This window comes from Rhineura floridana, chromosome 3, assembly GCF_030035675.1.
Source record: "Rhineura floridana isolate rRhiFlo1 chromosome 3, rRhiFlo1.hap2, whole genome shotgun sequence".
Taxonomy (NCBI): Eukaryota; Metazoa; Chordata; class Lepidosauria; order Squamata; family Rhineuridae; genus Rhineura; species Rhineura floridana.
This window is the reverse complement of record NC_084482.1, coordinates 52,790,867-52,815,716: the sequence shown is the minus strand read 5'-3', so window position 1 is coordinate 52,815,716 and position 24,850 is coordinate 52,790,867. Positions and strand designations below refer to the sequence as shown.

The following is a 24,850-nucleotide window of genomic DNA, read 5'->3' as shown; positions in this document are numbered from 1 at the left end:
CTCTGAAACATAGTTATTTCCAGATTCTCAGCCACTTTCTTAATTGCCATTTTAAAAGAAAAATATAGGAAAACCACTTCTTATTTCAGCAACAATTGGGTTAATACTCCAAACTTGGTGACATCACAGTATAAACAGAGCAGACAGCCTTATCTCTCCAATAGTTAAGTAAACAAAATGCAGTTCCCAGGATCGAAGCAATTAATGGCAATCGTCAAGAAACAGATTCGTCAAAATAAAATAGACCAAAAAGAGAGTAGTCTCAAAACAGTATAATATTTTTCAAAATAAAAATCTGGAATAGAAATCCCTCTTCTGTGTGTATCTTTAGAATGCAAATCCAGGACAGCTTTTTGCAACAAAAACAGAGATAAGCTATTAATTAGTGCGTAGCAGAGAGAAGTTACGGCTCCCCAGTGAGATGTCAAAAACCGATCAATCTGGCAAATCTCTTTTAAACAGCAACAATTTAAGTCAAGTAAAAGAAAAATATAGAAAGAAGGGTGCTTGCCTGTTAGTGCGTTCTCTCTTAGAAGATAAGATGAACTTTCGCTTTAACAGATAGAGCTTGCTGTTGAAAATCCGTCCCACCTTCGTCGGCTGGACCTCGTCCCATAAATTAATGAGATCTGGTCGTCCCAACAAAAATAGGCTTTGAGGTTAATCTCTTCGTTTCTCCCTACCCGGGAGAAGTTTAATCAGTCAAAAAAAAAAGAAAAAACTGACTGATATATCTGAATAAGCTTCTTTTGAGGCAGGAGCCCGTCTCAAAAGCAGGCACAGGCTAAGTCACCCTTCCCGGAAGTCGGAAGAAGGTCTATTTTGAACGTCAGTATGAGCAAGCTGTTTGACATTTCTGTTATCCTTGACTGGTCTCTCATTGTGGTTCACAGACAGGGAATGAACAAATAATAACTTGTAGCAAAGATGTCATCCTTGCGAAGCAATTTCCTTTTTGGAGTAGGTTCGCTATGTTGACTCTACTTTGGTTAATATTACTGATGTGTTAGGGGCTTGCTTTGAAATTTCTCCTGTGACCAGCTGCTCTGGAGCGTCCAGAAAAGCTGTATTCTTTGTGCAGGCTGATTACCTACCATCATTGGCCCATTTTAAAACTGAGCTTTCATTGGCCCATTTTAAAACTACCTACATGTAATCTTAGCAGTTAAAGAAGGCATTTAATTTCCTTTTTCTCTCTTGCGCATACATTTTCCCATAAAGATTCTTTTCCTTTTGCCCGGTTCCCTCAGGCATAGTGTATCTTCATGCAATTCTCCTTTTTCGTTCTAATTTGCATATGAATTTAGGTAAGAGCAAGTTTATCCAGACCTTTTATATCTATAGTGGAAGCTCGTTATAATGTGGTTTGCTGAACCATGGATTCAGATATACTGTGGGTATGATTATGTCCCCAAGTACAATACTGTATACAGTACCATTGTTTTCATTATAGCATGGAACCTCATAACATGGTGCATCCTTTCTTCCCCCAACCCCCACATTATAACAAGCTTCCACTGTAATTAATATTTCTGATCTCCACTGTGGAGGTTTGGAACACTATTTCAGTGTGAATTTGTGAGTAGTAACAAATGTTTCCTTGCAGCCAGAGTTTCAACACTAGCAATCCCATGAGATACCATCTTTTTGTGTGTGTCTCTGAGAGATGCTGCGCATCAGATATAGACGGTTTCATGAAAGGCTGCTAAAAAGGTTTTTAGTATTCTTGCTTTCTAAGCATTTCCAAATGATGACAGAGGAGTTCCTCTTTCATAATAATTTTCAAACAGTTACTTTTACGCTGTTGAGCTACTTCATTGCATGCTCAGTTTGTTGGTCCTGTCTGTTGTTAAACAAAACAGAAAATAAAAGAACAAGAACCAGTTAGGCAGGAATAAAGTGCTGTTACTGGGAACTTACATGGGCAACTAAAACAAACTGACAAGCTACCAATAAATATCCATAAAGTGTTCAAGTAAGACCAACTGAGAAGCAATTAAACATCCATAAATAAGGAACTTCAATCATTCCAGTTATTAATGGCTTCCAATTACACATGAATTAAGTGCTCCAAATATTCCAGTTGTTGCCATCTCATTCACATGATCTCATTGGACATCACAAATGTGGCCAATGTGCTTGTTGTAGTCAGTCCTTGGCAATTAAAGAATTCATTCATCCAGCTGACAATCGGAAATACATATTGTAATCATTTACTAACAGTAATTCATCCTATGTCATTTATGTAATCAGGTGCCCATGTCTCAAATTATATATTGGTCAGACCACATAGAGTGAGAATCACAGAGTCTAAGATTTGTAGCGGTAATTTAGAAGCTCATTTAACTATATATTTTCTGAAGGATAATCACAAACCTACTGATTTAAAGTTTTTTTGTAATTGAAAAGATTCAACCAGTTCCATATAAGAGATTCTCATTAGATCTGTTACTTTCATGTACAGAGATTTTTTGGACACACATCTTAAATACAATGTCTCCAGCTGGCTTGAATGATAAAATGGATCTCTGTGTATTTTTGTAAGTGTTTTGTAAATATTTTTGTAAGTATTTTGTAAATAATTCATAAAACAAACTATACATGCGTTATATATATTCTTGTATTTGTGCACTAATTGACCTTGTTAGTTCACTAGATGTGTTTCCCTTTAATTGGTGCTGGACTTTAGAGCTAGTAATTTGATTGTTAAGATACACAGCTATCCTCAGTATTGGGAGTGGCTTCTTACCTCCTATATATGGCCTCAGTCAAATTACTCCTTCAGGCAGCATTGAAATTCATATGAAATAACAGCACTTAAGGCTCATCTGGACAGTCTGCATTCCAGGTATCATGCCCAGACCCTGTCTTGGTTTCCAGTTGTCCACATAGCTGATAGGGGCAGAAGAAGAACTAGGGTAGCCTGTGCAGCTCACGCATCCATATTTCTACACTCACTAAGGTAGTGTCTCTGAGAAAAATGTTCTACTTCTCAAGGGATGCTCTCTGTGCTCCAGATTGTGCACTATGACTAAAGAGCACGGGAAGCCATCCTTTGAATAAGCAGTTACCCTTTGAATGGGCTAGAACTGTTCATTCCTGAATTACGGTTGTATGCCACTTACTTCATTTGGCCTATCCTAATGAGTTATGTTTTCATATTATTTTCTAGATACTGATAGTTAATCAGTATGAAGACTTAACTGTTCTTGTTTTTTGTTTTTATTTCCTATGAAGGTGGCTGCAATAAACCCAAACCATCCTCTGGCTCAGATGCCCTTGCCCCCTTCCATGAAAAATTGCATTCAGCTGGCAGCATGTGAAGCCAGTGAGTTGTTACCGATGATCCCTGACCTGCCAGCTGACCTGTTCACATCTTGTCTTACTACACCAATCAAGATTGCGCTGAGATGGTGAGTGACTTGCCTGTTATGTGGAGGAATATTGCATGTTTTGTGAGTCTTGCCTGCTGGACTGATAGACTTGTTGACCCAGATACTTCAGCTGCTCTAAAACCTTTCTGTAGTACTAAATTACAAGGATTTGAGGTGTTCATCTGGGACAGCATCTTATTAAACATACTTTCACCTTCCTGACTTTGATTATCCGTCTGTTTATTACATTTTGGATTCTAGCTGGATATTTGGGTTTGCTCAGATTAAGGGACTTACTGTGCTGGAAATTAAAATAGTCTGCCTTTTCACAAATAAGAAATAACCATATGGTACAACACAATGTTATATCAGTAGAACATTTTCCAGACAAGCTATTGTGCTGATCCTCAGGTTCCTCTACTTGTGTACATTCTGTTTTATTTCACATGAGATTTTATTGATATCATACTTTGAGAGTTGGGGTGTAAATCCCATATGTTGCGGATGTGCTTCAAATAAGCTAGTTAAGTAATAGCATAGTGTACAAAATGAAGAGGCATAAACAAAAGAGAAGATAATTTGAAGTGATATGGCCTTCTGCAGAGAGAGATGAAAGTGTATTCTGCGAAGTTTAGTCTACCAAAACAAATGGAGCATACACGTGTCTGATAACTATAATGCACAAACAAGTTCAAAGCTTTAGTGAATTTAAGCAGTGTTTGGTGCTTTCCTTTCCTCTCTCTGTTTCTTGTGTCGCAGTGCAGAATTAAGATTCATTTGTTAGCCCTTCTGCAATGTTTGTTGAATTACTGCAGTTGAATTTCAGTGTCAATTTGGTATGCCTATCTTGGCTTTCCACTCTGAGCAGCTTTGGACTTTATATGGCAAACCCAATTGCTTCCTGCAGAAAACGTTTAAAAGTGTGAATGAGATCCATGTATTTTTAAACATCTGTGTGCACATGTTGAAAGGTCTGGCCTAGTCAGGGTTCCCAGATGGCAATATATGGATAATGGAAGATGCAGGTATGCCATCCACACTAAATGTATTTTCTCAGGAAATTGTGAAGTAGCACTAGTGAATACAGAGCAATCAGGTGTGCTGTGTGGAGCAGCCCTTTGGTGAAATCTACAAAGTGTATTTTCCTTAGATGTGAAAGCCCCACATAGTACATTGCCAGTCTGCTAGAAAAATATGTTAATAAAGACAGATCACCATAAGGCTTTTATGTTCATTGAACTCAAAACAATTACTATGGAGTAGTCTTACTAACTTCAGCCAGAATTTCTGGGGACAAGTAGCTTAAGGATTGTGATGTCAAGAGTGTTGTGGTCTTAAAGAAGAACAGTGCTTAGTTGACAAGTCCCAGGAAGAAATGTTGGGGTCTACCTCATTCATATGAATTTGTGTATAAAATAGCTGATGTCAAACATGTGCTGTTTTCACCATTGGTATTAGCTATCTTATCATTTTACATTTCTACTCTGCCTTCTCCAAAAGCAGTTTTTGAGGCTATGGACATTCAGAACATAGAGAACTATTTATAATATTTAAATGGGTTCGTTGTACATCCTATGGTATGTAAAATCTAGGCCAGGGATTGATCTGATTAACTTGTCCTGTGTCCTGTCTTAGGTTCCTTTGTTCAAATATTATCTGCCAACCTCAGTTACTCACAGGAATGATGATGATGGACCCTGATAATTGTCATTACTTGTTATGAAGCCAATAAAAATTATAACACAATTTGTATAAAAGAAATGTGTTAGCCATTGATCATTATATTAACAATTTATATCAGAAGCTATTAGTCACAGTGACTATATGACTTACAGTAACAGAGGGGCAAGGTGTGCCTTTTGAGTACCAGTTGCTGGGGTTCATGAGTTGAAAAAGTCATATTGTGCTCATGTCCTGTTTTGGGACATCTAATTGGCCATTGTGAGAACAGAATGCTCGACCAGAAAAGCCTTTTAGTCTGATTCAGCAGGGCTCTTAATATATTTTCATATCAGAACAGTGAATCAATTGCTTGCTTTTGCATAGTTTATTCAACAGTGGCGATTGTAGAGGGGATTGATAGACTACAACCAGCAAACCTCTGTACCATTTTTACCATATTAATATTCTCTTGAGATTGCCGCTCAAACTCAATCACTTTTTGTAATTCAAAGGTTGTTTGTACTTACCATCCTGGATGCAGAAAAAATGGGGAACAATAAAAATAAGTCTGTGCTTATAAGGAAATCATATGTACTGTAAAGAGAAAAGATACAATTCTAGAGAGACCTTTTAAGTTACATTATTGATGTATAGGAAAATTTCCCTTTATATGAGCAAGTTCTTTGTGTAAGGAAGCGGGGTAGTGCTGAAAATTATTCTGAGAAGCTTGAATAAAGTGGATAAGTACATCTGAATTTTATTTCATCCAAAAACTATACAATCACCTCAAGACTTGCAATGTAACAAATTGAGGTGATTAACAAATTAATCAGGAGCACTTCTCGTTCTCAAGAAATGGCAGAAAAAAACTTTAAGTAGGGACTTGGCCTTTCCTCTCCATGAAAATTGGTCTGCTGGTAACAAGAAGGCCTTGGTTAAACAAGAGGAATGCCAAGAACTGTGGTAGCTTGTTGAGGAGATATGGAGAGCAGTAATAGTGGGAAGGGGCTTGATTACGGTTGCAGGGTCAGAAGCATTCCAAACCTTAAGATTTCAGGGGTGGGACTTAGTGATGTCATGGGGTGGGCCCTAACCCTATTGATGTCATAGGGGTGGTCCCTCGTGATGTCATTAAGCATGATACAGTAAGCAGCAACCACAGTTGCTTGGAGCATACCACTCAAACAAACAAAAATTCTCTGATCGGAAATTAAGATAGAAATCTTAGCTAAATGAGGGTGTTCCCAGATCCAACTGAAGTGACAGAATCGTTCCTTTTTAGCTGCTTAGGGAGCCTGGGTAGGAAACATTTAATCTAGCCTACTTGCTTCTGGCAAGAAGGGTTTAAGTGCCCTTAGGCCAGGCCAATCACCAGAAGGCCACTATAGGAAAAAGGGAGCCTAGTATTGTGGAGATGTTAGATGGGAGCACCCAGGAGTAAAGATGGATGCCCCTGAAGCCTGCAATTGTAAATACCCTTACTGAGCCCCATAGAACGCAACAGGACTTACTTCTGAATAGATATGGTTAGGATTATGCTGTTGCAAAGGCTTGACTAGGGATCTTTTGCAAAGATATACATATCAAAGCAGTGTTAGTAACTCCCTCCCTCAAATGCCCTGTCCCTGCCTTTTAACATGGCTGCTCCACACTTCTTTACAGTCTTGACCCTTCACTTCAGAAATAGGTTTGAGAAATGAGTAAGAGTTAAAAAGATTCTCTACCCTTTTCTGTCTACCCTGTGGGCTGCTATAAACTCACTGACAGTCAACCCAATTCCAATGAGTAATAACTGACGGAGAGAAAACACTCACACTTTGGTCTACCTTCACAGATGGTTGCTTGGAAACAGCAGCAATTGCAGCCACATTTCCCAATATGTGAATTCTCTTTTACTGCTATTGGGCAAGAAACAAACTGTCATGCAACCAACAAGTTGCATCATCAGTGGGTTTTAGGGGGTTGAGCTGAGTTTATGGAACCACTGTTGTTGCTTCTGTGGATGTAAGGGAGTAAGGTTACAGGTAAATTAAATGAAAAAGAAAAAAAGACAGTGATGATTTCCTAAATGCAATACCATACCAACCACAACAAGATTGCTATGAGTAAGGCAGAAAACTCAGCATTCCATAACCAGTTAGGATTCCTAACCAAAAACCAAAACTAAAAATATCCTAGCAGCCAGTCAGCCAAGGTCACAGAAATCCATATGCAGCACAACCTGAGCCAGGGGCTGCAGTAAGTGCAGAATGCTATGGCCCAATTACTGATACGAGTGAAACCATCTCAGCACATAATACCTCTGCTCTGAAATTTGCACTGGTTGTTGATTTGCTACCAGGCCAAGTTCAAAGTGTGTTTTCATGTTTTGGGTGCCACACAGTACTTGTTCTGCTCTAGTAAGAAATCTAGGCAGCACCTACACTTTGAACCTCCCTGCCTATTGGTATTAGGCAGTACCTTCATTGTACTCTTTTTAGCATCTGCTAAAAACATTTTTGTTTAGGCAAGCCTACCCAGGCATGTAGAAGCTATTATGTTTTTTATCTGTTTTTAACTCATTGTTGGTTTTATTAGTTTGAATGTTTTTAAATACCTGTTTTTAATTGTTTTGGCCAATAATTTTATTGTTTTAATTCTTGCTGTAAATCACTTTGAGTTTTTTTTATAATAAAGTGATATATAAATGGTGTAAGTTAAATACATAAATAAATTTCAGAGTGACTGTGCCCCTTGAGCCTCTTTCCTCTTTAAGGAACAAAGGAATCTGCCTTATACTGACTCAGGCCATTTGGTACTATCTAGCTCAATACTAATAACATGGACTAGCATTGGCTCTCCAGGATTCCAGGCAATAGTCTTTTCCAGGAATTGGATTTAGGACCTTTGCATGCAAAGCATATGCCCTGCCACTGAGCTACAGCTCTTCCCCTATTTAAAAAAGTATCTTTTAAAATTTTTCTTTCTGTTTACTAATGCATGCACAGCATACTAGGGCAGATTCATACCATGCATTTAAAGCACATTCAACATACATTTGAAGCACATGAATCCCACCACAGAATCATGGGAACTGTAGTTTGTTAAGGCTTCCCTTGTGTAGTTTTTCCGAAGAGGCAAAACAAACATTCCCATGAATATATCTGTTGCTGGATTGTACCAGTTCAGATAGAAAGTGGAGGGGTTGAATGATTGAATAGCCACTCATATAAAACAAAGAACAAATGAATCCTGGGTTTAAAAATTGCAGTTTACTTTTGGTCAGTCGAATGAGCAAATGAATGCAGGTGCAGGTGGAGGCCAGTGCCACAGAAACAATGTTTCATGGTCTTTGATTCATTTGCAACAGGTAAAACAACGTCACTTGTCAGGAGTAGGGATGGACATAACTGTCAGCTTTGGTGTCTCACGGTTTCTCATTTCTGCATGCATTCGCAATTTTTTTAAATATCCACATTCGTACATATTTTCATGCACATTTCTCCCAATATACACATTTTGTATGCAATTTTGCCTGTTTATGCATTTTTCAAATTACTTTTGCCCAACAGAATGCAATTTTATGGATCTCCCAGGAATTTTAGCATGTGTTTTTAAATTGTGTTTTTAAAGCTGTATATTTGTTTTTATTGTTTTTAATTGTTGTAAACCGCCCAGAGAGCTTCGGCTATGGAGCGGTATATAAATGTAATAAACAAACAAACAAACAAACAAGGGTGGTGGGAACTATAACTGTAAGGGGGAAACTACGCTTCCCAGGATTCTTTGAGGGAAGTCATGAGCTTTAAATGTGAGTTGGATGTGCTTTAAATGTATTATGTGGATCTGCATTACTTCATAACGTGGCCTGCATACAAATCATTTTAATTAAATTTTAAAATGGAAATAAGCTACAGTGTTTAGTGGGTGAGCATGGGCTACTCACCATCTCTCAGCCTAATCTGCCCCTCAGGGTGAAAAAACAGAGGGGACTGTGACCACTCCTAGGAAGAAGCGCACACTTAACATGTAGAAGAAATAATGTACAACCATAGTGTGAAATGAGATACATAGTGAGACATAGTATGAAGAAATATTTATATAAGCATGGATGTCAAAGATGTTTATTATTTACACAACCTATAAAGATATTTATAGTGCAATCCTTTGCATGCTTACTCAGAAACAACCCAATGTTGTTAGGCTTACTCAAACAGGAAAGCTTGTACAGGACTGCAGTTCAGTGATAAGGAACTTCACTTATCCAACCCAAAATTCAGAATCATCCACTTTAAGCTGTTTTGCAATTGTTTTATACTTGTTTTATGGTTATTGGATTTTAAATGGCTTTGTTTCTTGTTGTCAGCTGCCTTGCTTTCCAATTCTACCTCACAGGGGTGTTGGAAAGATTCCGCATATACACACACTGGAGATTTAAAAATACATACACCCCATATAATAGTTTATCAGTCATCAAAACCAGTTGATCATTGCAGAACTTTTTTTTTTTAAATTAGTATTAGGTTCCTACCAAATAAAAGCAGCGACACCTAAATAAACCCTGCCTAATTACTTTTTTTAAAAAAAAATCGGAGGGGGAAAGATTTTCAACACAATCCTTTGGTATGTTAACTCAACAGTCCCATTGATTTACAGCACAATCCTAACCATGTCTACTCAAAAGTAAGCTGAATTCAAAAGTACTGAATTCAATGGGGTTTGCTCCCAGGTATGTGGAACTAGCATTGCAGCTTTACTCCCAGAAAAATGAGTATTAAAGCTTCGTATTGGGAAGGTTTTCAAAACCAGTTATGAATAAAACAAACTGCCCACTTCACCAGCCAGGAAAATTTAAACTTGTTTGACTCCTTATAATTAGAAAAGTATAACACATTGTAATAGCATCATAAGCTGCAGCATATACACTTTTTAAAATTTCTGCTGAAAAATTATTTGAAAGATAAAATGAATAATATGCCATTTTTGCAAGTAATTAAGAAAACTTGCATAGACACTTTTATTATAATCATAACTGAAATTGTTTACTGTGCAAGCCTACCAAGTTCTTCCTGTGATCTTCTGTTCTAGTGCAATCCTATGCGTGTTTACTCAGAAGCAAGTCCCAGTGTATTCAGATCCCCTGCACAGAGAAAGTACTCTTTATGCTGCTGAAAGCTATAAGTTTACTGAATTCCTGATGTGCAGATAATCAGGAAAAAGGAACTGTTTTCAGGACTTGTAGTGGGGTTTAACTATTGCCTGGAGGTCCACAAATCCCTTGTCAATCACAACCCTGACTTCACTTATTGGCTAAAAACCTGAAAGGGAGGGATTAGAGCAGCTGGTACTAACAAGTTGTGGTGTGGGACAGCTTACATTTTGGTGTATATCTCTTGAATCAGACTACCTAGAAATGTAACTTTTTTTTAATGAAAGCTAAGAGTCCAGAGATTGGGTTGACTCACCCAGAGAGGACCCCAAAAACTGGAGTCTCTAGGAGAAAACTGGAGGCCTGGCAACCCTAGGCTTAATGTTGATAATGTTGAGCTTAGAGTCTCTTCTCTTCACTAGTAATGAAGAGTGCATGATGTTACCATACTTTGAATTTCTTTGCCTCTTTAAGTGGCAACCAATGAGCAGAGTGGGAAATTCATACCATAGTAGAATTGTCACTTTTCATATTCCTAGGTATTTTTCAGTGGCCTTTGTCTTTTTGCTGAGACTGCCTGGCACGCATATATTACACTCCGCTGATGGAACTGCACTGGCCACCAATCAGCTACCGGGCCATGTTGTTAACCTGGTCCAAAGTTGTTTGGGGCTTTATACGTTATCTGAAAGACCACCTGCCACTGTACAGACCTTTAAAATCACTTAAATTTTAGGATTCTACTTGTGGCACTGCACTCTAAAGAATATTATAGCGAGGTGACAAAAAATGGGTATTTTCTACTATTGCCCCTGTACTGTGAAATGCCGTGACCCAGAAGATCAAATTCTGTTTCATGTGTTTGAATTTCCTGAATTCCTGTTTTATTTTGATATGCTTTTATGTTACTATTTTATGTTGTATTTTTGTTTTAATGATATTGTTTGTTTGAGATTATCAACATAGCAAGTGATTTATAAATGCTTTAAAAAATTGCTGACATGGTGCTGTTTGGATTCCCTTTTTGCAGGTGGAGCAGAAGCTGTGGGTTCTTTTCAGAGGGAGTTGTAGTTATGCTTCCTGTGAAAAGCTTCCGCTCAGTTGCAGTGTATGTATGGGTTATACACACACAAACAAGAGCTGAACCTATTTGCAGTTAAGGGCCACTTGGGAGCTTTTAAGATGTTTGAGTTATTAATGTAATTCAGAAAAATAAATCTCAGGTAAAACTAAATTACAGCTTCCCCTTTCTCTATCGGCTAGTGTAAAAAGAAAAATTTCTGCTTACAGTACCTTTAATGTCATTATACACCAGGGCTCCAAATTATTTCCATGTCTTGTTGAGAAATATAACCTACAAATCAACTGAAATGTAGCTTTCTCTCTGTTTCTGGCATCTATAGTTCTTTTGGGCCTTCAAATAATAATTGTTCTATGCAGCTTTTGGTATATCTTGTCTGCATAGGAAACCTGCAAGTGAGAGGAATTTGTTATAGAAAGAGGTGATGGTGAGATCCAATTGAGCGTATAGCCCCGCAAAACCCAATAGGGTAGCAAAAATATAGTGGTGAGGAAGAGGCATAGATGTGAAGGTTTATTCTTTAAAGACATTTCAGCCCTATGGTACCAGTATCCCTCTAACTGCTCTCTTTGAACATTTCAGAGTGTCTGAAATATGTTCAGAGATGGGTCTCTTGTTGGGTTTTTTTCCCCATGAAGAATTAAGATATATAAATCCCAGTCTCTGCAAAGTGTGGGAGATAAGGGAGAGCATTGGTAAGCTATACTTGTCTAATTACAGTGATTGTTGTTATTAAATTTCTATCCCTTATTTTTATTTTTATTATTATTATTCAACTTCTATCCTGCCTTTCCTCCCAGAGGAGCTCAGGGCAACAAACATAAAAAGTTAAGACAATACAATAAAATAAAACCTGCTTAAAACATTTCAACACAATTTGAAAACAATATAAAACATTTTAAACCATTTAGAGCATTTAAAAATACTTAAAACATTTAGTTTGGACACATTTCATCCTAAAAGAAAGCTATAGACAACATTTTACCATTCAATGAAATGCAACGATATTTTGGGAACATCTGATACTTGCTACATGATTATCGTGTGGTTTAGGAAAGGAGGTGAACTGAGTGATCAAAAACACTGATAATTTGAGGACGATACTGCTTGCCTGCCAATCTGGCAAGGGCATCCTAACATTGCAGAATGCTACAGAATTGATGATGGGATGATAAGAAGTCTGGGACTGTACCATCTGAAACATAACACCTCTGCCATCTCAGTGCCTTCAGTGACATTCTAATAAGACATGAGGAAGTTTTATGGAATATTCTGTTTCTTTTCTGTGTCTTGTTTTGTGGCACAACCTTAATGATATTTATATAACTTCAATTTGCTTTGACATCATTCAGTGAATGAAGAGTGAGCAAATAATACAGTGTTGTACATGAGAGCCTGAGTCAATAAGTACGACAAATAAACCATGACAATCGTTAAACCTAGTTACCATATTCATTGTCTCTAAGTCTGCATGTTGTTTGAGCATATTTCTGCAGCAGCATCAGGGAGTTAGGTTGTATCAGGATTTTGCAATTTGCAACCCCCACCCATGTCTCAGCTTATTTGTCCAGATTTATTATAGATATTGGAGCATTTTGCTTTGTGTTTAGCATATGTGCAAAATCAGTGGTTGTTAGACGTTATTGAGGAAGTCAAAGGGGAAATATTTCATAAATCAATTTCTTTTTGTACTTAACCGTTCCTTTTCCACTATTGCAAGGAACTTCACGTGTGGAATGGAACTTCCCCTTCTCTCCTCTGCAGCCCCCCCTCCGTGCCCTCAAATCAGCTGTGGAAGATTGGAGGACCCTCTGGAGAGATTTGGGGATGTGCAGGGGGAGGAGAGGAAAGTGGAGTTCCTGTTGCAGAGCACAGGATACAACCCACAATGTTCAAGTGAAGAGAGTAAGCAATGGAGTCTGTTTTTTTAAAGCAACAAATATTACCTTTCTTTCTTTTTTACATTTGTCTCCGGCAGTTCCTTCAAGGCAGTGTACATGTTCTTCCCCTCCCTCTTTTAACTTGAGAATAGGTTAGGCTGAGAGATGGTGCCTGGCCTAGCGAATATCATGGCTGGGTTTTAAGGTCCACCTCCTGATTTCTTTCCTATTCTCTCTCTACACATCCCTAAAACTGAGAACCTTTAGTGCCAATCTGTCCCCAGCATTGACTGCAGGAAACATCAAGGGATAGATCAGTGTTAAACAAACAAATATAACTTTTTCTGAATGGTCTATGTGCAGTAGCATATATGGGACTGTGCACAGGATAGTTGGAGTCTTCTGGAAAGCTCAAAACCCCCGAAGAACAGAATACTTTCCACTGGTGTTCATGTGGTTTTAACAACATCACTAGCTCTTCTGCATTTTTGGAAATGAAAAAGGTAGCATCCTCACAGTCCAGAGCCCTTCAGGCTGTCTGCCATAGGATTAGCACTTTATGAAAAATAGATATGGAGGCAGGCATACAAAGACTTCAGATGGCACAAATAAACTTGGTTAGCTCATACAAAAGGTTACATTGCAGAGTGTGGGTTTCCATGTTTTTGGCATTAGCTTATATATCCTGGTTGCGTATTAAAATCACATGTGAGTTTGCAGCAAATAGTTGGCTAACTTGAAGAACAATTATTAGCAACTCTTCTTGATTGATTAGTACACCATTGAGCAAGAAACATACATATCCCACGTTGACCAGATCGTCTTTAAACTAAATCATAATTCAAAAGTTGAACAGCATCTTTCTTAACAGCCCTAATTAGCTGTATCAGTATCAGCTTCTTAGTTTAGTTAAATGTAAATATACTGCCTTCAGGTTGATTCCGACTTATAGCCATAGCTTGGAAGATTTTAAAAAGTTTTATTACTTTTAAAAAGTAATAAATTACAGTTACAGTTACATGGCCCAAAAAAGTAGTAATTACCGTTACAATTACAATTGCTCTGAAAGTAACTGATTATTTTACTTTTTGTCAAAAGTAATCACTACGGTTACATTTCAGTTACTTTTTTTTAAAAAACACACAACATGCTGGCCTTGGCTGCTGCACATCTAAGTAGCCGAAAACAATATTAAAAATAAACATACACATACAAAGGTAGTAGAAAAATTCTTTTTATCCATGATAGCAATGGTGGTCTCTCCGCTGGTAAGGGATGTGGGGAGGGAGGCAGAGGCCACTACTCAGATTTTTGCAGATCAAACCAAGTGCACCCCCCCCCCAGCCAGCCAGCAAGCGTAATCTCTCTCATTTAACCATCTCCCAGACCCTTCCCTGCCACCAGCTATGGGACACTCACCCAAGCAAACATTTCCCCCTGAGATGCAAAGAAGTTAAAATACTGCAAATGCAGCACTGTAGCCAGAGAGGGTGGTGGAGGCCACTTTATGTGCCAAGTGGAAACACACACACAGACATGTTGTCATCTTTCACCTCCACAGTTCTTTATCTCCATTCTGCTTCTGCCTCCTTCTCCTCCTTTATCCATGTTCTTGCCCTCTGGCTCCTTTTCCCCTCCACTCCATTTTTTAAAACAATTGTTTTCTCCACTCCACCCTGTCTCACTCTCCACCTCCTCCCTTGTTGCCTCCTACTCACCCACAGATCATGACGATAATGAATGTTAAAGAGGAAAGCACAAAAGCAGGGCTACAGCTGAATGTCAAGAAGACTAAAATGACAACAAAAGATTTATGTAACTTTGCAGTTGACAATGAGGACTTTGAACTTGTCAAGGAGTAGATAATCTGAAAACTTGTGTTTGTTTCAGTACTCTTACCAGTACCGAAGACCAAAGAAGTAAACCTGCTGTAAACTGCTGTCAGGCCCAGGATGTGACTCAGGAACCAGACCAACGATTGTAGTTAATTCGTGTTTTATTAGGGTAATGTCCAAACAAAGACTGCGTTTTCTCATGAATCAATACAGGGATACAGGTCCTGCGGCATTGGGAGAAAGTTGACAGAGCAAGGGACTTCTTCCCGCCTGTTCTTTAAGAAGGGGCCAAACGGGCGCGCAATCTTTCGCTCCTCCTTAACTGCCCCTCAGGTACTGCCCGCCTTCCCCCCTTCTCTCCTGTCTTTTCAGCTGTCTGCGTGTGCGCGGTGAGGGGGGAAGCATCACCCCCTCATCTTCTGAAGTTTCCAATTCCAGGATGGGGGATAGGGGAGGGGCTGATGGTAAACTGCCTCCCCGCTTTTCGGCTGTGAGCAGCCCTCCCTCTTTCCCCTCTTGCTCTGAGCCTGAAAGAGGGGGAGGCGTGAGAATGTCCAGGGAGGGCTCAGGCTCCCCGTCGCTAAGCGACCTTATCACTGGCAGTTCCTCTGTTTCGTCTTCGCTCCAAAGGGGGGAAGTTCCTCCCCCTTCCCTCTGCCATCCATCCGAATACTCTTCTCCCAACTCTCCGGGATCCAGCTCCCCGGGATTGGGACCCCAGCTCTGCCTTCCGACACCATCCCCCCTCCTAGGCTGTGCCCCCCTCCCCTTGTCTGGCTTGGGACGGTGGGGAAAACGTTGATGGAAAAGTTTTACCAATTCTGGAGCATGCACATCAGCTGCATCTTCCCATGATCTGTCAGCCACCCCATAGCCTTTCCAGTGAATCAAGTACTGCAGCTTGTGGTGTCTGATCCTGGAATCTAAGACCTCCTCAACTTCAAACTCAAGCTGCTCATTTACCAGGAGTGGAGCTCCGGGAGGTTCCTCTGGGCGTAACTCACTGGGAGGGGCGGCTTTCGTTAAGAGGGATCGATGGAACACAGGATGTATTTTAAACGTGTCAGGCAGCTTCAGTCGGTACGCCACGGGATTGATTTGAGTTTCTATTTCGAAAGGACCCACCCTCTTGTCTTGTAATTTTCTACATTTGCCCGGCATCTGGAGGAAGCGGGTGGACAGCCATACCTGGTCTCCCGGTTGAAGGGGGGGGCCCTCCTTCCTGTGCAGGTCAGCAACTCGCTTGTACTCCGTTTTGGCTTCGTTTAACTGCTGTTTCAGTGTCTGTTGCACCGCTTGCAATTCCTTAAGGAAGTTCTCAGCTGCCGGTACCAGCATTCCTTCTGAGCTGCTTGGAAAGACTTTAGGATGGAATCCATAATTAGCGAAGAACAGGGTTTGTTGAGTGCTGGAGTGCAGAGAATTGTTGTAGGCGAACTCTGCAAAATGCAAATATGATACCCAGTCAGTCTGTTGATAGGACACATAACTTCGTAAATATCTTTCCAAAACAGCGTTCAAGCGTTCCGTCTGCCCATCTGTCTGGGGGTGATGGGCGGAGGAGAGTTTTAATTCCGTCTGCAACTGTTTCCACATTGCTCTCCAAAATTTGGCTGTGAACTGAGTTCCTCGGTCTGAGACTACGCTGTTTGGCAATCCATGCAGCCGGTAGACTTCTTTTATGAATAACTTGGCCGTTTCTTTAGCCTCTAAGGCCCCTGCACAAGGAAGAAAGTGTGCCATTTTGGTAAGTAGATCCACCACTACTAAGATGGCTGTCATTCCTTGGGACTTGGGTAGATCAGTTATAAAATCCATGGAGAGGTCCTTCCAGGGTTCGTGTGGGACAGGCAACGGTTGTAACAGTCCTGCTGGTGTCCCTGTTTGTGTTTTTGTCCGCAGACAGACAGAGCAGGACTTTACATAACTCTCAATATCCCGACGCATTTTAGGCCACCAGAAGTCCTTGGCCACGTTCTGAATGGTCTTGTAAATCCCAAAGTGTCCTGCTGTGATGGAATCATGACACTGGCGTAGGATTCTGAGCCTTAATTCCCCTTCTGGCACATATCTGGTGGTTTTGAACCATAACAGTCCATTTCTCCAGTGAAAGGTTACTTCTGAGTCTTGACCTTGTCCCGTCTCTTGCTGATATTTTAGCATGTCTGCATCTTCTTGTTGTGCCTTTTTGAGTTCCTCTTCCCATGAAGGCTGGCATACTCCCAACGTTAATTTCTCTGGCGGGATTACGTACTGAGGCTGGTCCTCGGATTCACTTTCTTTGTATTGTGGCTGTCTGGATAAGGCATCCGCTCTCTGGTTTTTGGCTTGGGCATGGTAAGTAATCTGGAAGTTAAACCTAGTGAAGAACTGGGACCATCTTATCTGTCTCTGGTTCAGCTTTCTGGCTGTTTGGAGGCTTTCAAGATTCTTGTGGTCGGAGCGCACTTCAATTCAATGAGAGGTCCCCTCTAGGTATTGTCTCCAGTTTTCAAAAGAGTCCTTGATGGCCAGCAGCTCCTTCTCCCAAACTGTGTAGTTCTTCTCTGCAGGCTTTAACTTCCGAGAGAAGTACGCACAGGGGTGCAGCTCCTTCCCTTCTTGGTCTAATTGTAGCAGGACCCCCCCCGATGGCAAAATCTGAAGCATCTGCTTCCACTACGAAAGGGCGGTTCGGATCAGCAAAGCGCAGAATGGGCTCAGTAGCAAACCTTCTCTTCAGCTCCTCAAAGGCCTGGGTGGCGTTCTCTGTCCATTGAAACTTCTTCTTCCCCCTTAAACAGTCAGTCGGAGGAGCTGTTAATTTGGAAAACCCTGGAATGAACTTTCTGTAATAATTGGCAAACCCCAAAAACCGCTGTACATCCTTTTTGGTGGCAGGTTGGCCCCAGTCCAATATGCAGCTTACTTTCCCTGGGTCCATCTCCACGCCTTCCACTGAGATTCGATATCCAAGGAAGTCTAGAGACTTGAGGTCAAATCCACATTTCTCTAATTTAGCATACAGGTGATTTTCTCTCAGTCTCTTCAACACCGTCTTCACATGCTGGTCGTGGTCTTCCTGGTTCTTTGAGAACACCAGGATATCATCTAAGTAACAGATTACATACGTGTCCAACAAGTCTCTAAACACATCGTTCATGAATTTTTGAAAAATTCCTGAACTTCCACAAAGCCCGAACGGCATGACCAGGTATTCATACTGTCCGTAAGCGGTCAAGAATCCTGTTTTCCATTCATCTCCCTCCTTCGTTCTGATCAGATTGTACGCTCCTCTCAAATCCAACTTTGTGAAGATTTTTGCAGAGCGCAGTCGGTCCAGCAACTCTGAGATCAGGAGCAGCAGGTAGCTGTTGGGGATGGTGATCTGGTTCAATGCGCGATAGTCGTTACAGGGTCTGAGTTCCCCCCCTTCTTTTTCACAAACAATAGTGGCGCTCCAGCAGGGGATTGTGAGGGGCGTATGAATCCTCGCCTCAGGTTTTTATCCAGGAATTCCTTCAGGGCCTCCCTCTCATTCTCTGTGAGAGAGTAGATTCTCCCTGATGGGATGCTGGCTCCTGGCACTAGATCAATCGCACAGTCGTAAGGGCGGTGGGGGGGTAAAGTCTCTGCCTCTTTTTCATCAAACACATCTTTGAATTCTTCATACTTTGGCGGCAGGGTCACTTGCTTGATCTCTTGCACTGCCCCCGCTAAGGTGTTCTTGATTCCTTCAGGTTGACAGTTCTCCTGGCAATACTGTGAGGTGAACCACACCACCGCCTCCTTCCAACTTATTTTGGGTTCATGCTTTGCTAGCCAGGGCATTCCCAGAATCACCTCAAAGTTCGAGAGATCTGACACGTATAGCGAAATGAACTCTTCGTGCCCAGGGATTTGAAGTTTCACTTCCTCCGTGGCTTGTGTCACCCCTCCTGACTTCAGGGGTCTCCCATCGATAGTCTCCACAGCTAGGGGAGCGTCCAGTTTCCACCGGGAAATTCCATGACGCTTGACTAACTTTGCATCAATAAAATTTGTGGAGGCTCCACTGTCAATTAAGGCAGTGGAATTAAACACCACTCCTCTGGAAGTTGTAATCCGAATAGGCAAGACCAACACCCCCTTTGAGGGAGGTTGGATCGTTGGGGGGGCTTTACACAATGCTGCCCCCAGTCCACCGGCCTGCACGTGGACTGGGTGTTCTAGTTTCCCGACGGCTCGGCTTTCCCCCCTTTCAGTCCACAGTCTCTGGCCACATGGCCCGGCTTTGAACAATAAAAGCATAAACGTTCTCAGCGTCATCTTTCCTTTTCTTCTTCCGACAGTCTTGGCCTAGCCCCTCCCTGTCCCTCAGTTGCATTACCTGCCATCCCTGGAGTGGGAAGGGTCTTGTTGCGGGATGCCGAGGCTGAGTATCTCGGGACCTCCTGCTTCCTTTCCAGGCGCCTTCCTTCCATCCGGTGATCTATCTGTAGGCATAGCCGGATGAGCCCTGGTAGGTCAGCGGGGGGGGGGAGGTCCTGGCCAACTCATCCAGGATTTCAGCATTTAATCCACTCCGGTACATAAACATCAGGGCGGCGTCATTGTAACCAGTTTCCTGGGACAGAATTTTAAAAGCGTTAGTGTACTCGGAAACAGTCCCTTTAGCTTGCTTCAGAGCGCCTAGTTGCCGCGCTACTGTTTCAGCCCTTTGCGGGTCTTGAAACATCTCGGTCATCTCCTGTATAAATCCTCTGTACCTTCCTAAGACAGTATCCTTTCTCATGAGATACGGAGTCACCCATTTTGCAGCTTCTCCCTCCAGGAGGCTAATCACGAAAGCTACTTTAGCCCCATCGTCTGGAAACTCCATGTGCCTGACATCCAGATATAACTCACATTGAGCCACGAAGGTTGCCAACTGATCACTTTGTCCCGCGTATTTTGGGGGCAATCCAATGGGAACCTTTACTACGGCAGCTGGAGGGGCTGTTCGCATCTGGTCTATCGTGGCCTTCAAGGTTTGATTATCCGTCTTCAGCGCCTTGACTGCTGCTAGCAGGGCTTGAACATCCGTCTGCAAATCAGCTATCTTAGTCCTCAGGAGTTCCACTTCTTCCGTCTCAGAAGTGGGGTTCGTCCCCCCCGCTGCTCCCTTTGACATCTTGTCCCAGTCAAGTGAAGAGAGCGTTGAGGGTGATTTAGGTGGCTCTGTCAAGCTGTCAGGCCCAGGACGTGACTCAGGAACCAGACCAACGATTGTAGTTAATTCGTGTTTTATTAGGGTAATGTCCAAACAAAGACTGTGTTTTCTCATGAATCAATACAGGGATACAGGTCCTGCGGCATTGGGAGAAAGTTGACAGAGCAAGGGACTTCTTCCCGCCTGTTCTTTAAGAAGGGGCCAAACGGGCACACAATCTTTCGCTCCTCCTTAACTGCCCCTCAGGTACTGCCTGCCTTCCCCCCCTTCTCTCCTGTCTTTTCAGCTGTCTGCGTGTGCGCGGTGAGGGGGGAAGCATCACCCCCTCCTCTTCTGAAGTTTCCAATTCCAGGATGGGGGATAGGGGAGGGGCTGATGGTAAACTGCCTCCCCGCTTTTCGGCTGTGAGCAGCCCTCCCTCTTCCCCCTCTTGCTCTGAGCCTGAAAGAGGGGGAGGCGTGAGAATGTCCAGGGAGGGCTCAGGCTCCCCGTTGCTAAGCGACCTTATCACTGGCAGTTCCTCTGTTTCGTCTTCGCTCCAAAGGGGGGAAGTTCCTCCCCCTTCCCTCTGCCATCCATCCAAATACTCTTCTCCCAACTCTCCGGGATCCAGCTCCCCGGGATTGGGGCCCCAGCTCTGCCTTCCGACAACTGCCCAGAGAGATTCAGCTATGGGGCAGTATATAAATGTAATAAATAAATAAATAAGTACCAATGAGTTTCTTTGGCAAAATAAATAATATGCTTCCTTTTGAAAAGCCTGGGATAGATTCAGCAGCTCTCAGTCCCACAGCCTGTTTTTTTGTGCCAAAGATCAGACCTTGAGCATCTGAAGCAATAAAAAAGAGTCTCTTTTCACGTGCAGAGAGCATTTCCATGCTGACCTCCAAACCACTGGTCTTGGCTTAGACACATTGTTTGCTGCAGGCTCAGGCAGAGACAGTTATTGTGCCAATGCTTTGCTCTTTGCAGTCCTAATAGATCTGAAATCAGCAGTAGGGAAGGGAGGTGTGGCCAACAGATTGCAGAGTAGCTTCAAAATACAACCAGAAAAACCATTCTGGCTGCTTTTGAAGCAACTAGTGTGCTCACAGCCAGAGAAGATCCAGAGGATGAGCTACAGAACTTTGAAAAAGATATCAACCACCATTTTATTTACTTTATTATTACATTTATTTCCCACTTTGCCACCAAGAAGCTCAAGGTAGTGGACATGGTTCTCCCCCTCCCATTTTATTCTCACAGCAACCCTTAGAGGTAGGTTAGTCTGAATGACAGTGACTGCACCAGGATCAACCCAGTGAACTCCCATGGCTGAGTGCGGAATTGAACTCTGGTCTCCCAAGCTCCTAGTCCAACTAACAACTACTACACCACACATCCTTCAATTTTCCAGTTGCTGCAATCACTACAATACCTATACAGTTTTAATTTCTTCTGGAACTCCTCTCTCTCCATGCGCTGTGGTTAGGATAGACAAACCGGATTAACATATAGATAAATGCGACATATTCAGGGCAGCCTATGAAGGATAATCCCATTTTAACCTCACAACAATTCTGTGAAGGAGTGTCTAGTGAGTGTCATCACTGGCAATGGATTTCAACACAGGTCTCTGTCCTCTGGGAATTCTGTCCACACAGTACACAAAATACATACCAATATTTTCCCTCAGCATGTTTATGGTCAGCTTCATTCCAGATGAAATTTCTGCTTTCATCTATTTTTTAAGCTGTCCTGGAAACAATGACTGCCTCAGAGTCAGTCTTCTTTATACATTTCTTATTTTTATTATATGTATCTGCCTAAGTAAAGGCATTCCTGCTAAGATGTTTATTAGCTGCAGTGGGGGGCAGGGCTAGCCAGGGGAGAAAAGAGAGGCAAAAATAAAGCTTGATGATTTCTCTGCCTAGCCATTACTCGGTCCCGGCAGGACGGCAGCCCCACACGAGAATTAGAAATCTGCAATGGAAATGACACATACGTTGCACATATATGAGCCACACAAACACACACAGGCTGGCAGATCGACAGCATTGTGCTGTTCTCAAGCAACCCTGGAGTGAGGCAAGTACAGGGGGGGAAAGGGGGCGGGGAGGCACTAGAGAAAAGGGGAAAGGGGGATTAACTAGTACCTTTGCCTTCCCCCATCTTGCCGCCACATCCCCCCATCTTGCCGCCACATCCCCCCTTCCATCGGTTAGATGGTGTGCCTCAGCCGGCAAGCCCCAAGGAGCTAAATCAACAAAGCCATGCTTCTTAGTCACATGCCCAATGTTTTCATCCTATCGACTTTTCAAAGGGCTTCCTCCCCCCTTGCCATGTAAAGCAACAACCCGATTGCAATGCCTCTTCCCCCTTTCCAGTCACTGCCATCACACAGCTATCTCCACATTTTCCTCCCAGCAAACTGGGGTGGGGGAGAAAGTGAAGAAGAGAAAAAGCAGGAGGAGTGGGAGGTGGAAGTACTACAGATGGGGAGGGGAAAAACTGCTCTAGCAGCCAGCTACCTATGATGGAGACAGGCGTAGATCAGGTACTCTGGTTATCTGTCAGAATAAAACTCCTGAAGTGATACCTAGTCGTCACTCATGTATCTGCAGAACTCCTTGCCTGAGGCACTAATTATTGCAGTTTTTACACCTGATTTTATATTTGGTTTCTCCTTCCAGTTACTAAAAAGCTCTCTCCTGAACTCACCACTGTCACCGGCGACACCATATTTGCTGAGCAGGGTTCTCTCGACTGGGAGTGTGCAAGAGGGGGTGGCTGAGAGAGTGCAGGCAAGAGTGTGGGGGTGGGGTGTTAGGAGGAGTGAGAGAGTGTGCGAGAGGGGGTGGCTGAGTGAGCGCGGGCAAGAGAGTGGAGAGGCAGTGACAGGTGCGAGGGGAGAGGAGGCGGCAGGCGGGGAGGAGGTGGCAGGACAAGTGGGGAGGGGCACACACACACCATTGTCACTCACCTCAGCTCTTCACCTCCATTCTGCTTCTGTGGTCTGGCTCTCCACTTCCTCCCTCGTGCCTCCTAATACAGAGCATGAGGGAAGAGCAGCACTGCGCAAAGCCCAGTATAAGGCACATGTCTTTCATCCACCAATCACAGCAGCAGACTTCCTCTGCTTCCCCCCCCATAACGTCCAAATGTAACGGAGGAAAAGTTACAATTACAGCTGAAAAGTAATGAAATTACCGCTCGTTCTGTTACAAGCAAAATGTAACGAAGTTACCCCCTCGTTATGCAAAAAAGTAACAAATTACAAGTAACTCATTAATTTCTAACAAGTTACTTCCAAGCTCTGCTTATAGCGACCCTATGAATAGGGTTTTCATGGTAAGCGGTATTCAGAGGGGGTTTACCATTGCCTTCCTCTGAGGCTGAGAGGCAGTGCCTGCCCCAAGGTCACCCAGGGAGCTTCATGGCTGTGTGGGATTCGAACCCTGGTCTCCCAGGTTGTAGTCCAACACCGTAAACACTACACCACACTGGCTGTCTCTCTTAGTTTAGTTATTTCCCAGGAAATGTCTGTTTCTCAACCTGTAATTTTGTTGCTTATAACAAGGACAAAATTGTTCCTGGAAGCTGTCATAGGGCAAACTCTTTTAACAAAGTGTGTTTCCAACTGAAATATAATGGATTTTAATGGACAATGGAGTTTGAGTGCTTAACAGAAACTTTCAGCATCATGTGAGCCTTTCAACAAGCAAGACAATAAATGTTGAACTTGAGGTCAAGCTGGTCAGGTGGCCACTGGCAATTGGATATAAACCCAGATCCACACTTCTACTGGACACAAAGTTGAAAGAATTTGCCTGCTTGGGTAAACAGAATTTAAAGGAGAGGGCAATACTGGCTGGGCAGAGCCCTATAAAGTCATGAAGGCCACTATGGTTCCTCCCCCAGCACTGCCTTCAGCCTTCTTAGGCTGTCCTTCCTTATCTTCTGGCACTTTTCAGTGTAAACAAATTGTGGCTCTTACCCAGACATGAAAAGAGTGTTTTGGACTGTCAGTAAGTTCCTATTTGCCACTGCATTGTTTTATCATTCCCAGCTTCTGGGCCATAGCCATAGGTCTTTTGAGGTTGTTGGGTTGCTGTTGTTTTTTGCCTTTTTATTGTATTTAAACAAAGCAACAACAATTAAAACAGGAAAAAGATATTTATAAGTTATGAAACAGCTATGCATAACTAATGAGGAGTCTGAGATCCCTGTTGCTGTTCTGCATAGTAGTTAGGGTGGAAAGGGTTGGGAAATACATAGCCCATGTGTGAAATGTGATTGCCTGGGGACAAGGATCAGCACATTCTTCAGGATCTTTAACTTTTATTGTCCAGTATGAGAAGACATGATTCACTAGAAAAGACAATAATGCTGGGAAAAACAGAAGGGAGTAGAAAAAGAAAAAGACCAAACAAGAGATGGATTGATTCCATAAAGAAAGCCACAGACCTTTACTTACAAGATCTGAACAGGGTGGTTTATAACAGATGCTATTGGAGGTCGCTGATTCATAGGGTCGCCATAAGTCATAATTGACTTGAAGGCATATAATAACAAATGCTCATTCACAATCTTGCATGTATGACCAATTTCATACATTTTCAGAATTGCTCAGAAAAGTGCAACTCTGTGTTTGTTTGGCCATAGAGAATAAATATTCTGTGATACATTACATTTGGTTGAGCATGCAGTACCATTATGACAGCTTTAATCTAACTGTTGA

At 42.2% G+C, this 24,850-nt stretch overlaps 1 protein-coding gene across 5 annotated transcripts in view; it reads left to right on the top strand.

The window, feature by feature from the left end:
* RPTOR (regulatory associated protein of MTOR complex 1) overlaps positions 1–24,850 on the top strand; it is a 502,533-nt gene that overhangs the window by 211,949 nt on the left and 265,734 nt on the right. For all 5 annotated transcript variants that reach the window (XM_061615781.1, XM_061615780.1, XM_061615782.1 and 2 more), the window contains one exon: positions 3,238–3,413. In XM_061615781.1, coding sequence (XP_061471765.1) covers positions 3,238–3,413 — 176 coding nt within the window. The remainder of the gene's footprint in view (positions 1–3,237; positions 3,414–24,850) is intronic.